The following is an 18,948-nucleotide window of genomic DNA, read 5'->3' as shown; positions in this document are numbered from 1 at the left end:
TCGTACCGCTTAAGTACCGATACCGATTTTTGATATTTTTTTCTAGCGGTAACGGTAGCGGTAACCATTGGAAAAAAATATCGCGGTAGCGGTAGTGGTAATACAGCATTACCGCGGTACTATCGCGGTATTTTTTTTAACGCGGTAATCCAACCCTGCACTGCAGTAATGGATGTCTTGTACAGGAACAGAACCTACAGCTCAATTTAAACATACTTATACAACCACCACAACACTGTGAGCACCACAAGCACCGCAAACTAAAATTTGACTTTATTTGACTACACGAAATAAACTTCCGGTGCTAATTTTGGTCTCCGAGGACGACCCGTTCACAATATGGCAACGCCACACAGGAGGCACCTAAAACAACAACAGCAACAAAAAAAAAGAATGCCATCTAGCGTTATCAATATTTTATTATATTTTCGGCGACCAGGGAATGCCTCCTTTTTTTTGGAGGATAGTCTATTCTGCGAAATACCTTCCCATTAGGGGCGGACCCGAGCCCAAAAGCGTACATTGCCTAAATCACACAGACTTCCTAGCTGTAGAAACATATTTTTATACAACACCATCCGGAATATTATATTTATAAATCACAACAAAATCCCCAGAACTCACGCACAGCCCGTTTGAATACGTCTCTCAAGAAGAATTGTGCGAAAATGGAGATTGGAGCTCCAAAACTTGATGCCCCGCTTTAGTTGTTTGTACTTGTCTGAAATGTCTGATTTTGCTTTTTTAATATACCGAAGTAAGAGGTATAGATTCAAAGAACGGAAAGAAGTATAAATTGGTATATATTTTCTGATGTCACAGAGTATTGTTCGAGTGTGAAAGGAAATAGAATTGATATGTAAAACAAATAAAAAGAAGAACGTTAGGAGAAAAGGCAGCAGCTTCTATTACAAATTAGAACAGATTTAGTTTAGTTTTGGGGTTATATTTTAATCATCTCGTCTCCATTTGTCACAAGCTTCCTTTCGCGTATCAGGCATCAGCTGGCTTTGAACGCCACCAATCACATTGAAAGTAGCCTCAGTTGCTAGAATTATAGGTTTGACTACAATGGGAGGGATCTGTCGAAGAACTCCACCTACAGCTCCCGTCATCCCTTTTTGCTCTGCCTCTTCATTTGCGACACGAACTAAGGTTTGGGCAGTTTCTCCTAAACCCTGCATAATGGAGTGAAAATTGACTATTTAACAGACAACGAATAATTGCGATTTACTTACTTCCTTGACGACTTGATAGGCTTTGGCTACTCCATCGCGAATATCCACAGGTTGAACTTGCCTTCGACGTCGACCCCGTGACCCTGTCCGGGATCTTCTCACGCTGGGTCCCGGTGAAACCACATCATAAGCAGTTTCCGCAGCGCTCTGGTTCACAACACTATATGAGAATGTGTAACTAACACTAAATGAACATTTTCTTGCATACCTGTAAGGTTTGTACTACACGAGAAGTCAACTCCAGAATCGCTAATGCAGCAGATGTACTGAAAGCATTAGCACCTCGTTGCAGTCCACGAACAATTCTCCCATCTTTTTGAAACTGTTCTACTGGTAGCCAGAAAAGATCGCGAATTCCTTGAACTATTTTTTTAATAAAAGGATACCCAACGTTTAACAGAAGTACATCATATATCCAATTCGTAAAATTAATGCAGGTTCTTACCTAACTGAACTATTGAATGCATTGGTCCCACACCTGCCATTATTGATGGAAGCTGGTTTTTCTTGATATCCATCAACCATTCGTTTAGAGCAAACGCGATCAATTTATGAATTCCGAGAAGCCTGTGGAATATTCAAATGTCCAATATATAATGAAACAACGTATAATATGCACCACAATAACCGAATCTGCCAATGGGATTGGCCGAAATGGTATATTAATGCAAAATATATTCACCCGTGCCGATGGGAAAGTCGTTTAAGAGTTAACTGTGAGCAATTCAATTGCCCAAGCCCGACTAAAAGTCCAGAAAAGGAGGGCCCTTGACTAAGGTCCACCCCTTTACCGTGGTAGTCAAATCGGATCAACACATCGGGTGAAAAGGTAAACGATCTGAAATACACTGGCGGGGAAGTTGACAGATCATTGCAATCCACGGTGCTAACTGATTCCCGCTGGTGGGTAAATTCTCTCGGGTAAGTGCCTGGCGAAACAACATCTGTTGCTAAACCCATTATAGGAACTGGAATCGGTCCATTCATAGCGGATCTTCCTCCCTCTTCTTCTACAGTGAAAAACGATATAACAAAGAAAAGTCATCAGCAAATTCATAAAATCTAATCGGCCAAATGTAAAGACGTACCGTCATGACACCCTACTTCGGACATGGCAGCAAAAAAATCAGTCATAAAGACAAGCGTATCTTGATCTAAATGCAACCGTAGAGGTAAAATGGACACCTGTGATGCAACGCGGAAAAAACGTCATAAAGCTTGTTTTTTCTTCAACCAAAATATTCGAACAGAAGCACAAAATGGAAACAGCTTCACTTACTTTTAAACAACATTCCAAAGCAGGTAGATGAAGATCAGGTCTAATATGTAGCGCCTTGACGAGAATCATGTTAGCATGAGCCTGTCGGGGTCGCGCCTCGCAGCAGTACTGATACAACAGTTTATTAATGTGTGATTCAGCGAGGCGATCTCTAATTTCTATATCAGCTATTGTCAAGACTTGACGGGAGGCTTGGAACGTATCGTCAGGGTAAACTTCATGGATAAGTCGCACCTGGTAAACAATAAAGAATCCAATGAAATATTCCGTTAGCTACGAATTTTCCCAGTAGCTACCTTATTCATTTGAAGCTCCAATTTAACATCTTGTTGTCTGTTATAACCACCTCTCATGTTTTGACATCTACGCCAATCGTTTGGACGTTTCCCAGTAGGCTGAGACGTATTCTTACCATCAACCGATGGGAAAAATTTTACCTGTTCAGGGCTGTCCTTTCCCTTCGTGAAGCTAACCGTTTTGTGAAACTTAGGCTTACTGGTAACGGAAAAATGGCACAAAGTTATACGCAGCGTCAAAATAGATCTTATCGTACTGCAGTTGTAGTAGGAACGAACCTCGCATTGGAAGACGACGCAGACTTCGGAAAATCTTGGCCACCGAATATTTCCCAAATCAGTGTCATTTCACTGAGCACATATCGCATAACGGGGACAGGAAAGTTCTTCGGGGCTTTAAGAACGTCAGTTTTTCCAATGGGAGGCGAAAAATGGCCATCGACAACTTGTATGGAAGCCGGCATTAACTGACGAACCTGTGGCTCACCTCCTCGAGGCTAAATAGATCGTGCAAAAAAAATAATGAAGTAAAATAAAAATTATGCGCTCAAAAGTCTAAGAAACATCCTACCGTAAATCCGACGCCAGGATCATTTTCTAGGATACAAAATTCTTCTTCCGTTTTTGGGCAATCGTCGCATGCTGGGTCAAGCGCTTCGTCCATAAGTTGCTGAGCTATGTCGTATGGTACGTCCTGGTGACCATTTCCACAGGTTGCTTTTTGATAATTCATAAGATTTACATTTCGAATGGGAATTTGGTTTTCATCGGGAAAGAAGAAAACTTCCGTCGTGTTGACCACAGACTCGTCTTTTGGTGGTAGTTTATGAGGTTGTCTTTGTTGTACAGGAGTCGAATCTCGCATGGCCTCGGCCATGAGATCGTTTACCTGCGATTCTTTTTCTTGCTCACAGAGAGATGCCAAGGAGCCGCCTACGGCACTGTTCGATCCACTTTTTAGCAGTAAACCGCTTTCACTTGAGTCTTCCGACATTGCGATTCCTTTCTCATCGAAATCACCGTCCTCCGCTAAATACTTCATTAAATCAAGTAGCAATCGGCAGGAATCGGCACAAGTTCTTAAACGGATTAGGTTTAACGACGCCTGCAACTCAAAGAAAGGTATTTTGGTTTCCGGGAGTTCAAAGTTGTTTCTAGATGAGTCTCCTGTTTCTTGTTGTTTTTCACGCAGTCTCAGCGACAGTTCGATTAAGTCAATTTCGAGCACACAGACGTAATCCCTTTGAAGATTTACCGTCCCGTAGCTTACGCGATTTGACAAGTATAAGCAGGCGTCTTCTACAACGAAACGTAGCACAGACGAATTGGTAAGTGCCATTATATTGCTTGACACGTTTACTGTCCCAACGTTAAGGAACGCTCTGGCAGGTAAATAAAGTGGCCTTAAAACAGAAGAATTATTAATATATATATAAATATATATATCTACGAGCAAATAATAGAAAATAAAACGAATAAAGAAAGAACTGATGAACTTGTAAAAAATTACAATAACCAAATGAAGTTAAAGAAATGTTATGGAAAATTACCTATAGTCTATTCCACATTCTGATACGTTAAGATGAAGCTCCGTTATAACAGTAGGCGTCCGATAGCCTGCTATAGGATAGTCAACCACGTCGAGGAAATCGATCAATTGGTTGAACCAGCTCTGAGTGGAAGGACCAAACCGATGACGTAAAATGCCTCCTTGAACGGCGATGGCAGTTTTGAAGGTCTGATGATGAAAGCTTTAATATCAAACAGTAACAACAGCAAATTACGGAAAGTAGATAGACCTTTACGTGCTGTCGAGTATCATTATGAATTTTTATAGCCAAAGAAATCATTGGTCCACTTTCCACGTGGTCTCTTCCAACTCTTGTGTCGCTAGGGAAAGGATAAATTACTTGATCGACACGGCTAGTTTGGTGCAACCTCGAACTTGGGTGATCACCAAGGTCTTCGTATGAATTTAGAACATAGCCTAGAATGTAAAATTCAATTTTTTTTTTTAAATTTCGATACGTACACTTTAAGAAACGTTCGGAATTTTAGTTTTGCAGCTCGCAAACTTGAGCATTCAATCCATTCCAATACCATTATGTGACAGAAAGGCTTTGGAAGCGTGGAAACAGATATGTCCTGTTTGATTATCTCCTTTAAAACCGGTTACAGAAAAAAATCTTCCATTTTCAACGCAGAACTGGATTTCTCCGTGATGCGTTGTACTTTCGCCTTCAAACGAATCCTGCAGAAAGTCAATGAAAGAAAGCTTCCAAGATGCCAAATCCTTAACTGACCTTTACGTGGCAAAACAGTGTCCCAGATCCTTTGCCGATATTGACTGAAACACACATTTTACTAGGTGAAGATTTCACTTTTCCTTTGCCATTCAAGTGTTCTTGCCGGTTTTTCATGTAGGTAAAAGCCGCTCCATTACCATCTTCATCCGATTCCGAATCAGATTCTGCAATAGGAAATAAACTGACATTAAATCGTTTTCACCATTATATTGCTAAGAGTCTCAAAGAAAATGAAAAATGGAAAAAATGGAAAAAATGGAAAAAAATGGAAAAAAAAGAAAAAAAAAGAAAAAAAAAGAAAAAAAAAAATAAAATGTAAAAAAAAAATAAAAATAAAATGCGTGATCTACCGTAGGCTACTCCCGATTTGCACATAATGAACATATTTGGAATCGGGCTTTGCAGAACAGCCGAGCCAAGTCCACTAAAATTCGACACGTTCTGTGTTTCATGAAAAGGCTTTCCATGGAAGGCAAAATATTCAGGAGCTGATGGCTCCCACAGGCACAGATCAGTAGACAGTCTGTTGTAGATTGTCTCAAAGAATTGTTTTGACGGCAACAGTAAAGATGCCTTTGGGAGCGAAATGTCGATCTGGGTGAGGCACATCTTGCACGCCAAAGTAATGAATTCTGCAGTTTCTTCGCTGTCTCCGGGGATGACCAACTCGTCCAAAATCGCACCTGATACAAGGGCAGGAAAACCATTTGGCACAATATATGGATGTCAAGTTCATATTTAAACCATTGGGTAATCGAAAATACAAAATGAAAAAAAAAAAAAAAAATCTAAAGAAATTCAAAATGAAGCAACAAAAAATCGCCATCAGTCCTCACCTTCGTCACGATGATTTTGCCCTTTATGAATACGCCTTTGTTTACTAAAGGGCGACGGTTCTTCAGCTGTGATTCCGAGTAAAGCCTCTCCTGTCGACATGGTCATTACGTCCCCGTCATCATCGTTTTCCCGACCATTGTCGTCTTGATCCTCTAATTCAATACCATTGGTGTGTGAGGGTCGAAAAATTAATGTTACTCGAGGCAGGTCATAATGACCAGCTCCATCTGCTATATCTACATCATCGCCGTCTTGGGCCGCAGTATGCAAAAATTTTATTGCTTCTTCGTCCGCTTTTTCTTGATAACTGCCAATGGCTTCCTTGCACACGAGGTGAACGGTTGTGCTCGTTTCATTTGGGGTGAAGGTCGTTTTCAAGACAACTTCCTGAAGTTCGATAGTTAAAACATCCGGACGAAGACACCTTCGCCACCATGGGTTCCGTTGCAAATCATGAACAGGTCGTAAATCCGGAATAGGAAATCTAATGGAATAATGAATCATAGATTTTGAATTGTCGATATAATTCTTGAAGAACAGACCTCAACTTTACATTAAGTTTTGGACACGATACACCGACGTTTGTCTGACAAAGTGAATCGTTGTCCAATACGGCATCAACGCTGATGTGTTTCTCCTAAAAATAAATTTGAAAAAAAATAGGAGTTAAATTATTATACGAAAGAAACTCACAGAGCATGCCAAATACCTGATACATCTGATTGAATTTGGCTTTTGGACTACTTAGGAAACTTGGCCGATTTAGGAGGGATGTTATACGATCAACTATCGACATATCGACCTCAATCTCGCATGGGCAAAAGTAGATACTGCAAATTTCAATAGATAAGGTAATATCGTTAGGGATGCAAAATAAAGAATTTACTTGATATGCATTTCGGGCATTGAAGGCTTCCGAACTTTCTGCAAAGTACGCCCTGGTTGATGGGATATGAATTTCAAATGAAGATTTGGCTTCGTTTGGCATCCATCCAAATATGGAAGGAAGCGAATAATCTAATTTAGAAATGAAAATCGAAGATTTAGAAAAATAAGCTTAATGATTGAAAAGTAACTTACGGGAAAAGAATCAATTCCAGAATTAAGTGCCAAAGAAGATTTTTCGACGAGACACTCTAAGATCTCGGCCACCGCAGCTGTCAGATTCAAATCCATGGTAGTGCCCACAGTACAAACCTGTTCAGTACCATTGATACTCACAGGGGCCAGAATGAATCTAGAATAAATGAACACAACTGAAAAAGGAAAAGAAAGATTAACAGTTCTAGCATTAATTCTTTACCGTAGATGACTTTTGGAACAGGCTGCGTCGAGTTTTTCTTTAGTGACAGATAAATCCTTTATCCCGGCTCCAACTAAAGGAAGCAATCCAACTTGACCAAAGAAAAAATTGGCCAATGAACGCATCTCGTCAACAGAAGGTGCTGTTAGCTGGCCTGTAGTTGAATTGCAAGCGAAGATATCTTCGTGCAACAGTAAAATCACTAGACTTCCCAACTTCACTGAAAACCGCATCCGTACCGATGCGTTGTCTCCTTCCAGGGTACATCCATTTTCAGAAAAATCTGAGAAATACAAAGTGGGGTAGCAGTTAAAGCAGCATATTCGATTTGTTGAAAAAAACGGTCGAATAAAAGCAGAACATAATATAAAATTATAAGCTTTAATTATGGTATAATAAACGCATTGCAAGACGCACGACTATTAGCTTTTGAATGGTTCGAATGGCGCACAGACGGCGATTCAGTGCACCCGTTATTTTCGCATCTAAACCAATTGAAATAAAAAATTATTGCCAGAACGAGAAAAATTTACAAAGGAAAAAAAAGTATGTCTTACGATGGGCTATCTTTAGGTTGCTGAATGGTAGGTACCACGTAATTGTCCATTTTTCCCACAGGCGATGGCTCAAATGCATGAAATTCTTCATCGCTATCATCTGCGAATTATGCAGTAATTAAAGATTGTGTAATCGTATACATGCCATGGGCAGTTCCCGTATCGATATAATTAATTAGGATTCAAACCCAAGTATCCAGTCGACCAGCCTTTCCTATTGAGTGACTCCCCTGGAGCACTTGGTAAGGTTGCTTGCTTTATTTGTTGTTGGAGCTCACTTTCAATTCGTCGGTAATCGGACAGTTGCATTGGCTTTTCGTTACGTTTGCTTTTGTTGCTGAAGTCATAATTTTAAAAAAGTAATAAATTAAAAAAAATAGAACTTCAAACTTCTGGGTAGACGGAGGGGTAAAGAGATTACTTGATTTCAAGAGCTGGTAGAAGCAAAGATTGGATAATGGCATGGAAGGAATGAAACTGACGAGGTGAAAAAAATAGGACAGTTGACCCCAGCGTAACGTCCAACTCCATCTAATATAAACAATAATAAAAATAAGTGGTAGCAGTACTTAACAAACGGGAGGCAAGGTTCAATGATACCTTAGGCCCAAGAAGATTTTCACATTGCTTGTATCGTATGGCTATTTCATGTCGGCCACTAAGTTTTCCACAGAGAATTAAATTATCCGAAACCTTTTGCTCTGGGGTCTTAATATCACAGCCATTTTCTGGGAATGAATCAGAAGATGACGAATTATCAGATGAACAACTTCTTGATTGTGTTGTCTGCTTCGCAGCAAACTCATCCGAATATATTGATACACCCTCCAATCGGAACTTTTTCGTTGCATACGCTGATTTTTCATTAACAACTTGGTGACCATCTGGAATATTTTGGTCTTGCCCAGCCATATCGAAATAATCCATTCTTCGAGAAAAGAAGGGAAGGAATACACAAATTACTACGCTTTAGCAACAAAATTATCACCATAAGGGACTTAGAAAGCATGGGATGGCTTTAACATATTTACCTTTTCACATGGATTTTTAGGCCAACTCCAGACAATGAACTTAGGGGGACATACTCCAATCTGATAACAGTGTCAATAACCCTGACCTTGATTCTTGCTAGAACTGTTTCAAGTGTTTGGGCAAATAGCTCCAATCCTTCAAATGTGGTTTGAGATTCATCAAAAGATTCTCCCTCATTTTCTTTCAAGCATTCTTCTGCCAGCTGCATACTTGTGGTCATGATCATGCTATTGATCATAGATTCCCACATAAAAGCTAACAGGACAACGAAAGCAAATAACAATACACTTAAGTTTTTCAAAAATAGCTTTACATTAGTACCATTTTTGCATTGTTGTTTTGGGCGTACAACGAGACAAAGCCCTTTAATTTCCACAGAACTACTTTCACTAAGTAAAACTGACCATGGAACAGAAACTGATACTTCAGATATTGATCCATCTAAAAATTCTAGAGGAAAACCTTGTTCTTCACTTAGATCATTTAGTGCCTAGAAATTACAATAAAAAGAGTATATCAGTAGCACATGATTTCTTTTTATAATATGAATTACCTCTACATCAAGATTTACATCTTTCACACAACCAGTCCCTTTGTATAGGTCCACACTCAGCTGGTCTAATCCTAGTTTTGTGTCCAAGAATCGTCCAAGATAATGTTGCAGCAAATATCTGCATGCTCTTCTCTTGATTGCCTCAGACCATGGAAAATACCAAGGCATTTTTGGCAAACGAAGTTTTTTTTTTAAATGAAGAACTTAATACTATATTAAACTCTTCAATCTTTTGCCTTTTAACACACTTGGTTACCCTCTTTGCACAATAAAAGCTAACGTCCTCGACCACCTCAGTAATGTACGCATTTAAAAGTGCGTATTTCCAAAAACAACAGCTGTTTGATATTTGTTTATCCAGGGACAGAGTAAAATGCGGACTCGGACTACGGGCTGCGGGTGCGCACTAGAAAAAAAACTGCACACTTTTCGGTTCGGGCTGGCCCTAAAAATTTTGCAGCAGTCCCGCAATTTACTCTTTCTGCAAGAGCCTGCAGCCCCAAAACCCACAACGACCTAGCCAATTACTTAATATTTGTAGATAAAACTATAAGTAATTTTTACTTTCTAAAACAAATTTTCCACAAAAATTGCAACACACACGTAGCAGTCAGCTGCTCACAGCTTACCATACCGAAGTTACTGGCTTGACATATATAAAATATGTTTTTTTCACCTTCGCGCCAGTACTTCCGTGGAAAGCTGGTGCCCAGTAACTCTTGGGTAGTGCTAAAGTGGGGTCGAGCCCTACCCCAAGACTACTAGAAATATCCCAAAATTTGGGATTTAATTCCGCGACTAATGGATTTGATTGTACTTACTAATTTTTATAAAGTGTGAATATGTATGTGAAATTGTTTCTGCTTATTCGTGTATGTGAGATATTACAGTAATACACCTACACGTTACTCCAAAATGAAAGATCCAGACAAATAAAAAAAAACAACTAAAAAAACAGGGAAGCAAAAAATGAAAGTATCATAAACAAACAAAACAAAAAAACTACCCCCCCCCCCACAAAAACAAATGAAACAAAATATTCCAATAACATTTCATCCTGAAAATTCATGGTCGCCTAAGGATGCAAAAGACGATTAAATGCATTGTATGAGGTTTCAAGATCAAAGAGTAATTGCCGAACTTGGCTTTCACTAAGCTCATCAGATGCTTGCATGGACGAAAGAGTTCGAAGCCACTGATTAACTTTCTCTTTGCCCTCAAACTCGTCAGGCACAAGACTGAGCCTAGCCATGGTCTCCGCTAGGTCCCTCAAGTCTGGCTGCAATTCATCATTCGCGCGAATATCCAGGCGGAGTTTATCCATTGTAGTAATGAAAAGGGAAACAATATCAGCAATGCTGTTAAGTGTTCTGTGTGATAATTTTATCCTATGCTGCTTCGATTATAATCACTGTTATACCATTTACTAGTGTTTCCTTTATCATCTCTAATAGTAATCGGCCGGTCTTCTTTAATTCTTTCCATGGCTGCTGGACAATCCAGTTTGAAATGTGAGGTAAATGTGTCCAAAGAGGGAAATTCTTCTCCTTGAACTTGCTTAAATGCTGCTTTATATTGAACCAGCAATTTAGAACAAGCAGCTGTATACTCTTTTGCAGTCACAGAGTCTTTGATATAAGCTTTTTCGAGACACTGAATTGTGTTTATTACAGCATACAGATCAGCCATGTTATCATACCTAAAAGGATAAAATTATTATACCATTAAATAAACAAACTCTTTAATGTTAGGACATAAAAAGAAACAATGATGCAGCATGCATTTCTTTGAAGAAAAATGTTTGAGAAGGACAACGAAAACAAGTATAAGTTCATCAGATGAATATAGAGATTGTATGGCAGTAATAACATTTTAAAAAATATGGAAGTTTTACTTTTCTCTTTCTCTTGCATTTTTGTATAATTTGGCTTCTTCATTTAATTCTGCTTTCTTTAAACCTGACATTTCCGTTTACTTTGACAGAACGGTTTTCAGAAACGACTGTCTTCGGATTATAATTCAACTTTTCTCAGCATGTAATGCGATGCACTGTTTTACAGAGTGGCTCAACTGAGTTTGAGTCTAAAACTTTTAAAAAGTCTTTGAAGCACCGATGACTAACATGTAACGTTTGACATTTGTATGTGTGTTTAGGTCAATTTCAACAACTTAGGTCTCTGTGGCCTGGGCCAATTGTTTGGCTCTTGCTTTGAGCCAAAGCATTGACCTACTCCCAGGCACCGCGTATTTACGGTTCGCACAGGACAATAAATTAGAAACAGATTTTGTCGCTAGATGGCGTAAGGATCGACCGGTTTTCGATCGCGATAACCGCAATTCTATCGGAAATTTGATTTATAACAAGTTCTTGACCGTCATTACGCTCACAACAATTAGTGATGATTGGTTGATTTGAAATTTCAGCTAAATAAAAAAAAAATAATTTAATAGCGGCTCAAACGGGTTTTGCCCAGTTGCAAACCCAACACCAAACTGCAGTCGAAAATGGCTAAACCGAACCGACGGCTTGACGATTTTTTTCCGACAAACCGCGGTTTGCCCCGATCAAAGACGATCGGGGCCGAGCCCTACTTTTTCTCTATTGCACCGAAATCTGTCGTTGCAATAACGGCTTTTTTCACCATTGCACCGAAATCTGTCGTTGCAATAAGTGGCTTTATTCCCTATTGCACCGAAAGATTTCGTTGCAATAAATGGCTTTATTCCCTATTGCACCGAAAGATTTCGTTGCAATATGATAATTTTTTCCCAATTGTACCGGAAGAACTTATCTTACATACAATTTATTAGTTAGTATTTAAAAATTATTCAGTATACTTACCGAAAGATTTCGTTAGCACCAGAGTTGAAACGAGCTTCGCGTGAGCTTGAGCTTTTCGTGAGCGAGCTCACTCATTTGGTGAGCTTTGAGCTTGAGCGTGCTCTTTTAAAAAAAAGAGAGCTTGAGCGTGAGCTTTTGGTCCATGAGCGAGAAGCTCACAGAACGCCATCTGTGAACCAGAATTTTAAGTTTTTACAAAATATTAAACATGTCAAACAAGGTCCAGTCTGAAGTTTAAACTGAAAAGCAGGCTGGCTTGAGCTTAATAGTTGACATCTAAGTGCTAACTTCTTTAACAATTAGTGCAGTGTAACTGTAACGTAGACTTGTAAGTAAATTTCTTTATTGTCTTTTCTTTACTGAACTAAAACTAAATAACTTTTTATTAACTATATTAAAACTAGAAATCTGAGAATGTCACCGAAAAAAGTCAACTGCTTCAGTTTCAGGAACCCAAACTCTTCAAACAAAAAGGCATCGAGTTGCAAGTGATAAACTAAATCAAGTTGATTGTGAAACTGTTGACTTAGATAGCAATCCTGATTCTGCCAGTGAAAGATAAAAAATTAACTGATGGGCCATTATGACTACGTTGACTATTGTCATTATTTAGTTTCTATTGTTACTCGTTACTTATTATTAGTTAGTTTTAGTGAAAAAATACACTGTTGGCATTTACTAGTTTTATTTTTAAAATAATTGTTTAAAAATGAGCTTGAGCGGAGATCAACTTTTTTTTAAAGAGCTTCAGCTTGAGCTCCGCTCGCTTCCTGCCTGAATTGTCTCGGTCTCTAATATGCTGCCATCAAGTGGCAACAAAAGGTACATCTAATTTTAAAATTTCTGTTAAGGTGCCATCTGCTGGGCACAAAAATACGCTAGCGCCACCTATCCCCCTGCCCTGGTCGGGCACAAAGTTACTAGTACAATAATAATATGTTTGGCCATTATATTCTTGTATTCACAATTTCGATACACTTAGCAGTCGACGCAACCATTTCTGTTTTTTTATCAAGTGAAACTGTGATACAGTGTAAATGACCTTACAACTGACGATTATCCGGTTCCATTTTCTTGGTTATTCCCTGTACTATTACTCACGTAATTATACATTTCCTGTAGGGGTAACACAGTTTGGTTCTGGTTTCTGCCATTTTTTCATTCTTCGCAACAAGCTGATTCTGCGTTGATAGCACACTTAATTTTTCTTAGATTAAAAAAGGTGCATGTTGTAGCAAGGTGTTCTGCTGTTTCTGGCGGTGGTTGAGAAACTTGAGGCGTCCTCCATTTTAGCGCACGGCAACAAAAATCGTTGATTTCGTTTAGCTTGTAGTCATGTTCTTGGTTTTGCTCTTGAACGGAAGTATTTTGGTTTTTGTTAACGGTATTCCCGAAAAAATATACGCATTTACGTTCAGTAATTCCTTGGGAAGTTGTGTCAATACAAAGACTACATTTTTCCATGTCTGCCAAATACATAATTCCACAGACAGCAAGAAAGGTTGCAAGGGTCATGAATACAATCAAACCGATAGTGCGCATGCAGCCTTTACAAGTATATCCGCGCGCTCTAAAACTTCCGGCTACAGTACATACTCCAACGATTTTTGACTCTTCTGGTGCGTCCGTTTGAGCGCCCGGCAGGGTCGCTTGAGCGACCGATGGGTTTTTATGCCTACGGACGGACTAGGGGTTTTCATAGCTCTTCGTCGGATTGTCCGAGCGATGGTAGCTGGTAGATTCCTTGGAGCCAAATTCGGCGGGAACACTATTAGCGTAAAATACATCAAGAGGCTGATGGAAACGGTAATAAAAACTCGAAGGGGTGTTTAAGTATGCAGACGCCATTGTTGTAACGTATTGGGGTCGTTAGAATAGAATTTAAAATGCTCATATGCTCGGCTCGGCTCATATGCTCGGCTCGCAGAGAATTGCTTAAAAGTTTGGTCCTTGATACCAGCTTATATGGGCTAAAATCATTATTTAAGATATTTAAGAAATTTTTCATGCGCCTTTGGGTTTCAAACTATTCTTCGCATGTATTTCATTGTATTTATATGTAGTTCGCTCGAACCCCAACTCTTCAAACAAAAAGGCATCGAGTTGCGAGTGATCAACCAAATCAAGTTGATTGTGAAACTGTTGATTTAGATAGCAATCCTGATTCTGCCAGTGAAAAGTAAAAAATTAACTGATGGGCCATTATGCCTACGTTGACTATTGTCATTATTTAGTTTCTATTGTCACTCGTTACTTATTTTAGCTATTTAGTGAAAAAACCCAGACGGCACAAAGCATACCAAGGGAACTCCTGTGGAGTATTCTGTGGGAGGGACGGGATACCCTAAGGAATGCCTATAATTATTCCTAAACGGACCCCTGCCGGCACCCGGTGACACTCCTGACAAACTCCATTGATGCTCCCGCCTCCCAAAGCCTTCCAGAAACCCTCCTATCACCCTCCTATGTCCCATTTGCATTCACCCCTTTTTATTTTTCTTCTAAATATTATTAAGAATATTTTCATACATAATTATGTATGATCAACTTAAGTTAGACAAAAACAATAAAAAAACCAAAATTCAGATAATTTTTTTATTTGTAACAACGGTGAGCTTCCAACGAATTTCAATGTACAATTTTAAATTAATGAATTTAATTCATATATAAATTCTTAAGTTACCGGTAGCTGTAATTAACCACAAAAAAGATGTGGCAACCTATATGGGGTATGTTGATCGCAGTTTTTCTCAAAAGCAACCCAATAGTTGGAATAAGACCTAGGATATTCCAATGAAAAATTTAATTCCCATAATTTTACGTATATAGATTATTAACTTACCTGACGGTAAACTGAAAAAATTACGAGCAAGTGGTGTTCATCTACCTGGACTATGACTATGTTGTTCCCCACACAAGATCTAGAATATTCCATTGTAAAATATTAAATATGTAAGTAAAGCTATGTGAATAATTAACTCATCTGGGGCTGAATTTCACAAATTATGAACAAGAAGTGGTGATCGAGTTGGACTATGCTGTTTGCAGCCCAAAGCAAAAATACTTGGAAGAAAAGGTTTTAAGGTATATAAATTATTAACTGACCTAGAGCTGAAGTTCACAAATTCAAATTGTGAAAATTACCAAAAGATAAAAGCAAAAGTTTTATCTGCACAGCATATAAAATAGCAACTTCTACCCACAGTCCCACACAAAGAAATACTGACGGTTAGGTTTAAACATTGCCAATTTTAAAAATCCGCATTATTGCACTTACTTTACTTTTGTCTTCAAGCAAACAAAATTTTTGGCTTCCCTGTATGCTCCCAATAACTTCCTAAAGCCATCTTTCATTAATGATTGAAGTTGGGGGTTTATGGAAAGGAAATAGGAAGAGTTGTTCCGCTTAGGCTCCCGAATAACCTTCCCATGGATGTACTAAAACCATCATGAACGTTTTTGTACAAAGGGAAGGTTATTGGACCTCCCCGGAAACATTTGTGCCGTCTGGGAATACACTGTTGGCACTTACTAGTTTTATTTTTAAATAATTGTTTAAAAATGAGCTTGAGCGAACGTGAGCTTGAGCGGAGCTCAACTTTTTTTTACGAGCTTGAGTTTGAGCTCCACTTACTCTTTAGCCATGAGCGAAGAGCTTGAGCTAAGCTAACGTTTCGGTGAGCTAGTTTCAACTCTGGCTAGCACTCACAGTTGTTTTTTCCTATTGTAACGAAATATTAAATACATTTTAAATACTAACCGACAACACTCTTACGATTATCTTTTTTTAAATAAATTCATTTTTACATAAACATATTACACTTGTGGCTAAATCCCGAAAACAGTATTATGCTTTATTTTTCTGGCCAAATGTTTTTACATTGCCGGCATTGGAAATGGTATGATACCTGGACATTTTATGCTGACTTATGATTAATTTTAGCAAGGAACTGTTGTTGATCTAGGGTTTACTCTTCTAAGATTATACATTGATTAGAGATTATGGCGTACGGAAGCGGCCTGATGAAGAGAAATTCAAGTATTGCACATGATTCAAGGCTTAAAAGATTATTCCTGGGCGAGAGATTATGAAATACGGAAGCGGCCTGATGAAGAGAAGTTGTACTAGTATTACATGAGCATTAGGGATTAAAATATTATCTCTGGATGAGAGATTATGGAGTACGGAAGCGGCCTGATGAAAAGAAGTTGTTCTAATATTATCCTAGTATTAGGGATTAAAAAACTGAAAGTGCTGCTGCATTATGAATTTGCAAACAGGTTGTGGTGTCTACCAAACTATTATATACCCCACATTTATCCGAAACCTGTAATTCGATATCCGGCTCTCATACTGACCACAAGCGCATCCTCAGCTTCCGATTTTTCACATATTTGACTTACTTGCAATTTGACTACTCATTATTTGACAAATCTTTTTTACTCTTAACTACTATTTTTAAATTTAGTTTTTATTTCATTCCGATTTTTTTCTAGTTTGACACGCGTTATATACGCTCTTTTTAATTTTCTCTTACATAAACTTTAGTTTTTGGATGATTTTTAAAATGGCTCTAGCTACACTTAAACATGGTAAGGCTTTCGATAGCTGGGAGGAATTAGAGACTTTTTGCAGGAATTGAATACTGTTAAGTACTACCCGCTACGTCTTAAGGACAAGAAAACTATAGCTGCCTACAATAAAGTGGTAAGCATGAAACACTGATCATATCAACTTGCAATTTATAATAACATATAAATTTTTCGCGCAGTTGAAAGCTGTAACTTTGGACGAGAAGTGGAAATTTAGGCATGCTTCCATCGTTTGCAAGCACAACGGAAAGCCCCAACCCCGCCCGAAGGATCAGACTCTCCCAAACCAGTTTCAATTTGCTTGCAATTGCACTTTCACCTGTAAGGTAGTATTTAACCCATTGGATTAGAAATTTGTTGTTTAAAATACCGGATGCAATTTAAGTCACGAAAACCATGCCCTTTCCTCGGAACATATCCAGCTCTATCATCGTATGAGGTACTAAAAGAAATCGTTTATGCAAATGACCGCAATAACATTAATACGTAACTATTTTCTAGAAATCTAAACGAAACTTAAGCTGAACTCGTTGACACGGCCGTGACGATGGACGTATTACCTGGAAAAGTTGCCACTGAATTTAAACTTAAATACAAAAGAATGTAACATCGAAAGACATAGAAAATCGTCGGCAGCTCGTGCAAGGTATACATAACACTTTTCGAATTTGTTTATGTATGGATTAAACAACTTTATCTTACTAGGATTATCCACCTCAGAATGGACCGCCACGTCCGAAAAACTAGAGCATCTCCGTGATGGAGGTAGTATAATCCACGTCGACACCGATGCCAACGGTGAAGGTAACATGATTTACATACAACTCCAAATACAAGTAGAACTCTTCGATAAGTATCCTGAGGCAATTCAACTAGACGGAACCCATCGGACTAAAAAATTAGAAATGCCTCTCTACACCATAAGGATAAAGGATAAGTTTGGACTTGGACAGCCTGTTTGTTTCTTTTTCGTCCGTGAAGAAACAACTGAAGGGATTAAGGCCGGCCTGACTTACTTTTCAAAGGTAACTGCAATTAGTATAAATAATTTTCGCGATCAATACTAACACACTCTAATGAAAATTAGGATAACAACGCACTAAAAATCGAAGTGATCATCACAGACAAGGATTATGCAGAAATCGGAGCAGTAAAGGATATATTCGTCAACGCTAAGTCTAAACTTTGCCATTTCCACGCTTTTCGGGCCGTAGACATCTGTCTCCGAAAGACAAATATCGAATTGAACCACAGGAAGGAAACTTATGACAGCTTCCACAGAGCTGTCTACGCCAAAACGCAAGAGGAACTGGAGGTCGAAGAGGATTACTTCGTGGCATTAGATAATAGAGATTAGGTATAGATTTCGGTGCAATAGGGGAAAAGGCCGTTATTGTACCGAAATATTTCGGTGCAGTAGATTCCACCCCTCTTCTAGGCGACGCCCTTTTTCTTCTTGGGCTCATTTATAGGGCTCGGCCCCGCCACGATCGGGCACAACTTTGGCCGAACCGAGCGATTTTTTTTGGGCAGGATGGTGCGGTTCGGCTTGCCGGTTTTAAAAAAAAATAGATTGAACCAAGGTTTGACGGATTGTACCCGCAATTTGTAACCGCGGTGTAAACTGCGGTTCCAAAACACTTGGATTGTTGTCCCACATTTGGGGGAGCTGTTCGTGGCAGTAGGACATCTGTCTAGTGAAATATGGACTATTGCTTTCCGCCGTTTGGAGGCGAAAACAAAATGCTGCTGAAACTAAGCAAGCCCCATACTATGCAACAAGTGGACTCCCATGCCAGCGGCATTTAGACTCTTCTTTTTTGTTTTTACGGAATGAATAAAGTATTGATAATCAACTTTGATTGTTGTATAGACAGTTTTGCTCGGGTTTATTGGGTAATAAACTTAGATATTGTTATTGTAGAAGAAAAGTATACTCACAATTACATGAGTTTAAAGTCACTTGCAATTAAAATATTATTTACCTATTAGACATGGCCTTTGATTTTCACATATTAATAATATTATATATGAATTATGATATACTTTTTAAAAATTTATTTAATAGAAACGATAGCCCTCAAGATTGTCTTTAACATTCAAATTCAAATT

General features: G+C 38.7%; 3 protein-coding genes across 4 annotated transcripts; 1 reads left to right on the top strand and 2 right to left on the bottom strand.

Moving 5' to 3' along the window:
- Window positions 1–786: 786 nt before the first annotated feature.
- On the bottom strand, window positions 787–9,604 carry LOC130693787 (autophagy-related protein 2 homolog A-like). 2 transcript variants are annotated; one of them, XM_057516994.1, is made up of 29 exons: window positions 9,402–9,604; window positions 9,170–9,338; window positions 8,848–9,103; window positions 8,417–8,744; window positions 8,238–8,347; window positions 8,005–8,153; window positions 7,817–7,916; window positions 7,677–7,744; window positions 7,260–7,542; window positions 7,037–7,193; window positions 6,843–6,973; window positions 6,666–6,786; window positions 6,499–6,593; window positions 5,956–6,440; window positions 5,470–5,802; window positions 5,117–5,283; window positions 4,914–5,064; window positions 4,613–4,800; window positions 4,364–4,551; window positions 3,385–4,216; window positions 3,093–3,310; window positions 2,814–3,012; window positions 2,518–2,751; window positions 2,327–2,423; window positions 1,921–2,248; window positions 1,684–1,805; window positions 1,447–1,601; window positions 1,239–1,385; window positions 787–1,178 (listed from the first exon to the last, which is right to left on the bottom strand). In XM_057516994.1, the coding sequence occupies exons 1-29, from the start codon at window positions 9,567–9,569 to the stop codon at window positions 951–953; spliced, it is 6,207 nt and encodes a 2,068-aa protein (XP_057372977.1). In that variant the 5' UTR covers window positions 9,570–9,604; the 3' UTR covers window positions 787–950. The 2 variants fall into 2 exon arrangements, with proteins under 2 accessions (XP_057372977.1, XP_057372978.1); XM_057516995.1 differs by having other exon boundaries at window positions 1,921–2,245.
- Window positions 9,605–10,255: 651 nt separating this feature from the next.
- LOC130693789 (vacuolar protein sorting-associated protein 28 homolog) lies at window positions 10,256–11,613 on the bottom strand. Its single transcript, XM_057516996.2, has 3 exons — window positions 11,296–11,613; window positions 10,822–11,100; window positions 10,256–10,759 (listed from the first exon to the last, which is right to left on the bottom strand). Exons 1-3 carry the CDS (start codon window positions 11,364–11,366, stop codon window positions 10,477–10,479), a joined length of 633 nt encoding a protein of 210 aa, XP_057372979.1. The 5' UTR covers window positions 11,367–11,613; the 3' UTR covers window positions 10,256–10,476.
- A 5,198-nt stretch (window positions 11,614–16,811) lies between these two features.
- Window positions 16,812–18,193, top strand: LOC130693083 (uncharacterized). Its single transcript, XM_057516211.1, has 3 exons — window positions 16,812–16,836; window positions 17,542–17,861; window positions 17,924–18,193. The coding sequence occupies exons 1-3, from the start codon at window positions 16,812–16,814 to the stop codon at window positions 18,191–18,193; spliced, it is 615 nt and encodes a 204-aa protein (XP_057372194.1).
- Window positions 18,194–18,948: the final 755 nt, after the last annotated feature.

The sequence above is a fragment of the Daphnia carinata genome, chromosome 3 (genome assembly GCF_022539665.2).
Source record: "Daphnia carinata strain CSIRO-1 chromosome 3, CSIRO_AGI_Dcar_HiC_V3, whole genome shotgun sequence".
Taxonomy (NCBI): Eukaryota; Metazoa; Arthropoda; class Branchiopoda; order Diplostraca; family Daphniidae; genus Daphnia; species Daphnia carinata.
Note: the sequence above shows the minus strand (reverse complement) of the source record. Positions and strands in the feature narration are given on the sequence as shown.

Bases quoted from the DNA above. Each gene is read 5' to 3' on its own strand.
- LOC130693083 (XM_057516211.1), top strand. From the start codon at position 16,812: ATGGCTCTAGCTACACTTAAACATG. The intron at 16,837-17,541 runs GTAAGGCTTTCG...TTATCTTACTAG, and splicing joins TCTAGCTACACTTAAACATG to GATTATCCACCTCAGAATGG. The intron at 17,862-17,923 runs GTAACTGCAATT...AATGAAAATTAG, and splicing joins GCCTGACTTACTTTTCAAAG to GATAACAACGCACTAAAAAT.
- LOC130693789 (XM_057516996.2), bottom strand. From the start codon at position 11,366: ATGTCAGGTTTAAAGAAAGCAGAATTAAATGAAGAAGCCAAATTATAC. The intron at 11,101-11,295 runs GTAAAACTTCCA...TTATCCTTTTAG, and splicing joins AATGCAAGAGAAAGAGAAAA to GTATGATAACATGGCTGATC. The intron at 10,760-10,821 runs GTATAACAGTGA...AACACTTAACAG, and splicing joins AAAGGAAACACTAGTAAATG to CATTGCTGATATTGTTTCCC.
- LOC130693787 (XM_057516994.1), bottom strand. From the start codon at position 9,569: ATGCCTTGGTATTTTCCATGGTCTGAGGCAATCAAGAGAAGAGCATGC. The intron at 6,594-6,665 runs GTATTTGGCATG...ATTTATTTTTAG, and splicing joins AATTCAATCAGATGTATCAG to GAGAAACACATCAGCGTTGA. The intron at 3,013-3,092 runs GTTCGTTCCTAC...TTCCGTTACCAG, and splicing joins GCGTCGTCTTCCAATGCGAG to TAAGCCTAAGTTTCACAAAA.